At 39.0% G+C, this 8,652-nt stretch overlaps 1 protein-coding gene across 2 annotated transcripts in view; it reads left to right on the forward strand.

Annotated features, from left to right (window-relative positions):
* The window catches only part of LOC145769625 (protein phosphatase 3 catalytic subunit alpha-like), a 28,248-nt gene extending 23,143 nt beyond the window's left edge, over positions 1 to 5,105 (forward strand). The window contains exons 12-14 of one of the 2 annotated variants that reach the window (XM_082581295.1): positions 209 to 293; positions 1,496 to 1,593; positions 1,935 to 5,105. In XM_082581295.1, coding sequence (XP_082437421.1) covers positions 209 to 293; positions 1,496 to 1,593; positions 1,935 to 2,089 — 338 coding nt within the window. In that variant the 3' untranslated portion in view covers positions 2,090 to 5,105. Of the gene's footprint in view, positions 1 to 208; positions 294 to 625; positions 753 to 1,495; positions 1,594 to 1,934 lie in introns of both variants that reach the window. The other variant, XM_082581294.1, reaches the window with a different exon arrangement.
* Positions 5,106 to 8,652: the final 3,547 nt, after the last annotated feature.

Here is an 8,652-nt window from a genome sequence, read left to right on the forward strand (position 1 = left end):
CTGCAGGTCTGTTATTAAAGATGATTGAAAAAGAAGCACCATCCGTCAAGTCATTTCCTCTATATAGAATCTATGTTAACTCCAACGCTACAGCGCTTACATTTGATAATAATGTTTACAATACAAATGTTTAATAGGAAGCAGTATATATTGCTTTTCCAACTTAAGTTTATTTAAAAATCATTCTTTACAATTCTTCTTTATCAAGGAGGGTATCCTGCTGCTAGGAAAGAGGTTATCCGAAATAAAATCCGGGCAATTGGCAAGATGGCCCGAGTATTTTCCGTTCTAAGGTAAAGATGATGTTACCCAAAAAGCGCAACCACATCCTCCAAAATCAAAATTTCTGTGACACTCTTAAAATGATAGATTCCCAGATGTTAAAATTAACAGCTAAAGCATTGTATCAAAATGAAATAAAGTTTGGTGCTAAGCTTGACGTTCATAGGCTACCAATATGTTTTGATGGGACCATGACAAGCTCAATAAGTGGTTGCACTTTTTGTTGTTTATGTTGTCATAGTATTTACTCATCTTTTTTTTGTATTACAATTTCATGTATCTTCTCTCTGGCGCCCACCTGCATTTGCCCTTTCCTCCATTTTCCGCTCCTCTTTTCCATTAGGGGGCGCAAAGACCCTAGTTGAGGCGGCGTTGAACGAGGAGGCGAAGAAAAAGAGAGCAAGACGTGAGGCATTGAGGAGTAAGATAGTTGCAGTCGGAAAGATGGCGATGTTCTTCGAAACCCTTAGGTAATACGTCATCGAGTATGGTAATTGTAAGCAAAGCCAGAGCGAGCAAAACGTGACAAAGCTACCGAAGTTTGTTGTGCTGGTCGAGTCACTAGAGAGTTACATTCTACCATAAGATTTAGTCATACATTGAGTTGTACAGCCTACAAACCACAAATTTAGAGAAATTACACTGTTTATCCAGCTAAGAACATACTGACAAGCAGAGCATAGTGCAATGAAATGGGTTTTGGGAAATTTCAAGTATGCTTGCTGTGCAGTGAGTGCGTAGGTTCAATGCACAAGATTAAGTTGCTAGTCTCCAGTTCATGATGTCAGTATTGCAGTGGCAAGATTTGCACCTTCCTCTCTCCAATGTGTTTTGCAAAATATTAGTATTTTTGACATTTTGTTGATAAGATGTACAAAAACTTTAAACCACAATCTTATTATTTAAAGAGCTTATCCAAGGATGCGAAACGGGCCATAACCAATCTTCTAAAGAAGCTTCCACGGTCTGAAAATGAAGATTGTTGAGATCAACTGATTGTTTCTACTCAGAATTATAAGATACTGTTTTTTCCTTTCATGACAAGTCGTCATTTTATCCAGTTCTGGCACATATTTTAACTTGGTAGACGCAAATCTGTATGGTATTAGTCGATGGCTATGATTTGAGCATCCCTACGACCCAGATTCTGGACACAAAATTCTCATGTTTAGGTTTTTGATGATTTTGTAAATTGGCTAGTTTTTGTTTGCAGGAAAGAAAGTGAAAGTGTTTTGGAATTGAAAGGCCTCACCCCCTCTGGAATGCTACCGATGGGGGTGCTATCTGGGGGAGCCTCTTCCATTCATTCGGGTTTGTAGCCGATTGCTTTAAAACAAGTAATCTAAGAATCTGCCGACTTTACCATAAATGCTAGCAAATATAAATAATAACATTTGTTGACGACAAATGTCTTAACTCAAGAAAGTTATCTGGTTCATTTGTAATCATTTCATTTTATTAACCAGTTAGTTAAATTTTTTTCCTATAATGAAACATAGGTTTTTGTCTTGTTTGTGCAGTGTTATTACTTTTTTAAATAGAACTGTATTTTCCTGATTATTATGACTTATTCAAATAACTTACAGGCTTATGATGACTATTCAAATGACAACTTATTCAAATAGAATTTTATTTCTCTGTTTAATTTGCAGCCATCCAAGGTGTGGATTCCTCACACAGCATCAACTCCTTTGAAGAAGCCAAGGGCCTTGATCGGGTCAACGAACGTATGCCCCCACGCCGGTCGTCGGTTGCTGACAATCCGGCCCCGTCCGCAAGTAAATCAAAGTCACCACCAAAGACTTGATTTTTGAACTGACGCTCCCACGTTCGCTGGTTGTCGTGGCGACAGGAGGATTTGTTTGGGAGTGTTGTTGTTACTTTTTGCATGTTTTCGCTGGGATCGCACCATACTGGTTCCTCCGCTCATCATCCTCAGATAGTAAAATCAACGTAATAAGACAGATTTTGTTTGTTGGTCGCAAACAAATCCGCACCTAGCTTTTACAACGTTCAGCGTTATTGAGTGGCAAGTGACGTGACAGGTGCGTTAGAAAAAACTTACCCCGAATTGCATACTTGTAATCTGTAGGTCGTTGCAGCAGATGGAGTGTTTTGACCGGCCGATATTTTCATCAAAGGACAATTTTCCCTATGTAGTATTGTGACCCTTCTAGCATTAAGCCAAAAAGTTGATTCTTGCTTTGAAGTTTGTTCGGTAATTAAAAAAGAATAATGGCAGAAGTGGGAATCGAACCCACGTCATCGAAATGACAACCTCCCTAACCTCAACGTTCAAACGGCTACGCCGCGCTGCCGGAACGTTTGCATCAGTATCACCTACGATCGTGCATGCGACACCCCATCTGCTGCAGCCACCTACAAATTACAAATTCGTTTCCTGATTGAACCTTGCGTTTTTACGTTGATTCAACGTTTCCACATGTTGTTCTTTTTTTTCTGACGTTTACAAATGTGAAAAGGATTCGTTTCTTCAACTAGGCATTGCTTGGTGGATTGACAAAGTAGGGACAATGCCAGTGAGTATTGCACTTCAAATATTTTAAGGTTACAAATTCAAAGAATATGAAACGGCCAAAATGTTGATTCGTTGATCGCTTTCTCGAATTTATGTGTTTTCAAAGTGTAAGTGGCATATTTTGATCAGATTTTGATTCTTATAATTAACCATTTTGGGGAAAGGAAAGAGCTTGATTGTTTCCTGAGAATTCTGACACTTCTGGCCATCTCTTATTACGCTGTCACTTAGTGGTCATTGATGAGGATGACGCTCACCGGCAGGTGGGGCATGTGAGATTAATTTCATTACAGAATGTTTCGTGATGCTCTGACGTACTTCTGGATGATATCCCAGCCAATTCGTGTAGAGTGCTGTTTCATCGTTTATATGTTGAGATTCGATTTTGTGCAGTTTTTCAAATATTTAAAAAAAAAAAGTTATTAAACAAATTTATGGCGGTTCATTCTCTGACGTGTTGGTCACTGTCATGCTTTGACCAGATATGCGTAAAGTGAACAAAGATTAGTATGCCACCTAATTGAAAGGATTGATTCAACGTCTGCAGGCGTTGAATCAATGTAGAAACGATGGATTTTGCTGCCTGGGTATCGACACGCCAGTTCTATTTATCTGTGTGTAACTATGAAAGATTGTTGACATATCCAACGTCCCTCATGTTTCGTTGGGGGAATTTCAATATGTAATGGAGAGTGCTTTGGAATCTTCATACTGTACTTGGGTAATCCCCTCCTTAGCAACGATAAAACAATTTTGAGATAAAACGTTTTCTAACTTTAACCCACGATGTGATGTTGCCGGGGTTTTGGGTAAAAATTTACGAGTTTCCAAGTTACCCGTGTTGCGTCATCAGCCCCCTTTGATGAAGCATGAAAGCTCCCCTAGTGACGAGAATTCCTGCAATGCAACCATCCTGACGATCAAGCTGGTTCTAACTGGAGAGAAATTCATTCGTTGGTTCGATTCTCCAGCAAGTTGCGTTGATTTTTAAATCACCTCTGACGCCGCTGTCATGACGACGTTTAGATCCCGAGCAGATCAAGGCACAATTGTCCTTCCCAAGGCAACTTCATTTGCCTGGCGCAGCTCAAGTTGTTTTTGTCAGCTTCTCACATTTCGAAAGTCATAGCGACACGAAGTGTTTGTGCTTACATAGATTTAATGTCATTTAAACGTTGTTATTAGTTTCTCGTCACAGTCCTGATCAAAGAATTTACTCTGATTTTTTCCAAAGCGATTTTTGTTATTTGTCCGTTATTTGTTTTTGCTACATTAACTGAGTGCACGTCAAAAGTTCATCTTTTACGTTGTTATTGAGTATTTCTTCCAGGTATTTCAAGGCAACCTAAGTTCATGAGACTTTTATTAATTTATAAACAATGGATTTTCTCTATTGTTTGAAGTTGAAAACTCGTGATGTCTTTTGTTGGCTGATTTAGTTTTTGTGTCTTGTGCTTCAACCAACCTTTAGCATACTCGCTGTGTTTCTCATATTGCATTGCAATGGTGGTATGTCTTTGACTGATCAGTATACGTATTGTATAGTTAAACGTTAGGATGGATACAAAAAACTATGAAACCAATTGACGATTAAACTTCATTGCATTATTAACATGACAATGTCGAAAAACTATTTACAGTATAACCACGAAGAGAAGCATTAAAGCACTGTATTGCCGTATTTCCTCTACCTACAACTGTGTTTTTACTTTGGGCAATCGGTCACCGAAGTAGATGCCTCATGTTTCACTCTCATGTTTAATGTTTTTCATGTTTCTGTGTTTCCTGGATATTCGCCAGGGTTGACCTATTTTGAAGCCCAGCATAGAAACCTCTGTGCTTTCGAGTTGCTTTTGCGTTTTCATTTTTCAACGCGGTTGTGCACAAAGTTTTCTACTTACAGTTTGTATTATCTGAAGCTTATGTACTACTATTAAATAGATAAGCAGACTTGGCTGGAACGATTCGCAGCGTTGATTGAAAAAGCACTAAAATGGACAAATTTAGGTTAAATGGAAAGTTTCATATGAAGTGGTTTTCAGTTCGAGTTTTTGTGTTTACGTTTATTTTGTTTGTTAATGTTCAATTCCGCGATTTGGAATCAAAGCCTGCCACCTTGTGGAAATATCAAGGGAGAAAGATGACGTCAATATTACTTTCTTGCAATATGATTGTGCGTTGTTGTGAATAATTCTGACGTCATTTTTACCCAAGAGTTTATTTCTGGTACTTTTTTTGTAATACCATTATATAGAAATAATAATAAATCGTAACCGTTAATTTATCTTTGTTGTCCTGTGTCAAAAATCATGAAAAATGGCATCTGGTTTTCCCAAGGAGTTTTGTTTCTCCATTACTGACTTCTTGGTTTAATTCACTGTAAATTCACCATCACTGGCATTCTGTTTGCAGACTATCCAACAAAATGTTGATGGAAATGTGCGTTTCATGTCGCCATTGCAGCCACCGTGCACGGAACATATAAAACGGCCAATGAAATTTAGATTATGGCGTTTTAGCGGGGCTGTGGAGTGGAACGACTTCGACTCCTCGGTTTATAGGCTAAGTGGCCGGTACCGTACACGCCAAAATTCCTCCAATTCTATAGCTCTGGTTAAAAGCCCATGCAGATTCACAAAGCATTTAACGAAACTTGTCGAATTTCTGTATGACAAGAGAAAAAGCTAAGGCTAAGTTTTGAAAGACTTTAGATAGCTCAGTTGGTTTGCGCATGATTCCGTAAAGCAACGCACATAAAGAACGGCTCTCCATTCAGCGGCATCTAATGGATAGAATAATTTCCCGCCAACACTTACAGGAAACTTTACTCTGGCAACAAGCCCTACTTCAAAACTCAAAAGCCTCTACAAGTATGCGAAACTACCAGTAGTACAGGCTGTAGCGCACCCAGCATGGGGCTAAGGGGGCTCAAGCCCGCCACAAAAAATGAAGTTTCTGTATGTTTCCCGTTTATGCCTTTTGCTTACAAGTTAGATTTGAATAAGACACAACAGGGCTGAGCATTATAACAATATATTTTACATATTTACAAATAGTTTCAACAGTCGACCGTTTTCGACTTAACTTAAGCCCTCATCAGGAATCTGAAAATAAGTAAAAAATGCAATAAATTTCATCTTCTTGAAGGTAAATTTACATTAGGAAAAGGCAACTATATAAATAACTACAAAAAAATTTCCACCGCAGGCAACGTGATACATCAAGTAAATGTTGAGGAGAATGGACGCGCCTCCAGCAAATAATTGTTTGTTTAAATTTGGGTTGCAGCGTTTGATCATTAACAGTGCTTTCTGAATGTTGGTGTCAAACTGGGATTTGCCTTTGCATAAAATTTTAAACGAGTCAGCAGAGAATTTTTGATCTGTACAAAAAAAAAACTCCATGATATGGTCTTTGACGGCAATTTTCTTTAACTTCCTAAAGTTCAGATGCTCCCGTACTCTCGTGGTCAAATGTTTGGTGGACATACCGATGTACCGTACATCAATGCCGAATCACACGGACATGTAAAACTGTAGGCTATACGACATTTGAGCAGAGAGACAAAGGCGTCTGGGACTTTAGTTGAAAATACGAACTAATTTTGAATGTCTTGAAAGTAGGAAAAATGTCCATATCGTATTTACTGTTTACAAAATTAGTGCTTTGTTTTAAACTGTTTTCGCGCTAGTTGTTGTTTTCGCACTTATTTGTGTTGGCAAACGGAAAGCTAATTCTATTTTTCCATACATAACGAAAAAGTCGAGATCTATAGACTAGATTCTAGCCGCTGGAAGATTGCAAGAGTGGACGTAGGGACGAGGATGCTGATGGCGCAAGTAGCATGGGGTTCACTAAAGGCCAACTTCTAATCTGATTGAGAGAACGAATTGTGATGTAGGCCTATCGGCAGCCGGTGAGTGGGCTGTGAGTGCATTTAAGTATTAATCAAAAGGATGGGCAATGGCCTATTGTCACTGTCACTATTGTCGTAAATCGCTCGGCCGACATTTCTGAATTAACCCCCCATAAATTTTTTTTCTGGGTGCGCTACTGCTATCAGGAATAACCTGTCAAGGCTTTGTCAGTCCGAGGATGAAAATATAAAACCAACCAACTAGTGGCGTAGCTAGGGAGTGTGGCGCCCGGGGTGGATTCAGATTTTGAAAAAGCATGTGAAAATGAAATGCGTTTTTTTTTTATCAGCACTGCAATACGCAACGTGCTTTTTTTAATTTGCGGTGTAAAGTCAGACGAACGTGCCATTATAATTTAGTAATATACCTAATGCAAAAGTACAAAAACTGCTGCAAAATTAAAATAATCAATTTGTAACCTTTTACAAAGCTACCCAAGTTTGAAGAGCATGTTTCCGCCTCTGCTTAATAAAGGCTCAGGCCCGGATTTAGGGGGGGGGGCAGGTGCCCCGGGCCCCCCGACTTTTGAAGGGCCCCCCTACGTGGAAAAAATGTTGTGTTATGTGTTATTTTTTCTTCCTTTCAGCCTTTGAAGTTTCTGCAAAATGCTGTGCAGTGCTGGATTGATGCTACTGCAGACGCAGAGGCAGTTTTTCGCGCCGTAGGCGCGAAAAATTTTTTGCAGGGGGTCCCCCCGATCTAAAAGTGCCCCGGGCCCCCCATCAGCTAAATCCGGCCCTGTAAAGGCTAGTAGGAATTTTGTAACGTATTAAAAACATAACGGCAGAAAAATTCATTTAATTCATTTCTACTAGACTGTGTAATATAGTGTAATACAGTGGCGTAGCCAGGAAAAAAATTTGGGGGGGGGGGCCAAATATTTGATGAATTGAAGAAAACGACAAAGTGTTTGATTTAAGACATCGCCACCTGATGTGCAGTGGCGTATCCTGGTGGCTTGAGCAAGGGGAAGCAATGAAACTGGTGGGGGTTAGAGCGTGCCGAAGGCACGCGTATTCTAGGGGGGTCAGGGGGCATGCTTCCCCGGAAAATTTTTGCAAAATTACAGTTAAATAATGGATTATAGCGCTTTCTGGAAACACTTTTAGGGTAATATTTGTATAAAATTTATTAGCAGATAAACAGCTATTAACTTATTAAAAATAGCTCTTACACACGAATGGGCAAAAACTGCGGCTAAAATTAGAGAACACCAAAAACTCAGCTACACAAAAACTCAACAGAGCAAGCCATTCTGAAATTGCTTCCACAAATTAGTTAAAAGAAACGTAAATCGAGTAAATTTTGCGCGATTTACGATTTGCAAAATTTATTGGTGTCTTTCTGTGTGTCTAAAACAAGTCCTTGGGGTGTTAATAGCCAGATGTCTTGGAAAACGTTATAAATTTCTACAAATTTTATTATATTTTCAACAAAGGGCTCAACTTCGGAATCCAAACTTTGAAAATTTTGGGGGGGGCCATGGCCCCTTTCGCCCCCACCCCCTGGCTACGCCTATGGTGTAATATGAATAGTTGCTTACCAATGTAACGATATAGACGTTTTCTTCTTTTGCTCATTGAACTTTCTTTACTTATTCGCAACGTAAGTTTTATCATTTTTCCATTAATTTTTATATACTTACAATACTTTAAAATAAAATATGGATAGAATCATATAGAAGCTTATTCCTATCAACTGTAAAACGAATACAAAATGAGCAAGCGCACAAATTACAAGGTTGCAAATGCAGCAAAATCATCTTTAAATTGACTTTAGCCATGCTACTGCGCAATGTTTTCACTTTTCGCAATCTAACAGCCACATTCTAGTGACGGTGGCAAAGTTATTTATTACAACAGTTAATAAACATAGTGTTGTGCTCCCCCTCTCCATGTATTTAAAGTATACCGT

This window comes from Aplidium turbinatum, chromosome 4, assembly GCF_918807975.1.
Source record: "Aplidium turbinatum chromosome 4, kaAplTurb1.1, whole genome shotgun sequence".
Taxonomy (NCBI): domain Eukaryota; kingdom Metazoa; phylum Chordata; class Ascidiacea; order Aplousobranchia; family Polyclinidae; genus Aplidium; species Aplidium turbinatum.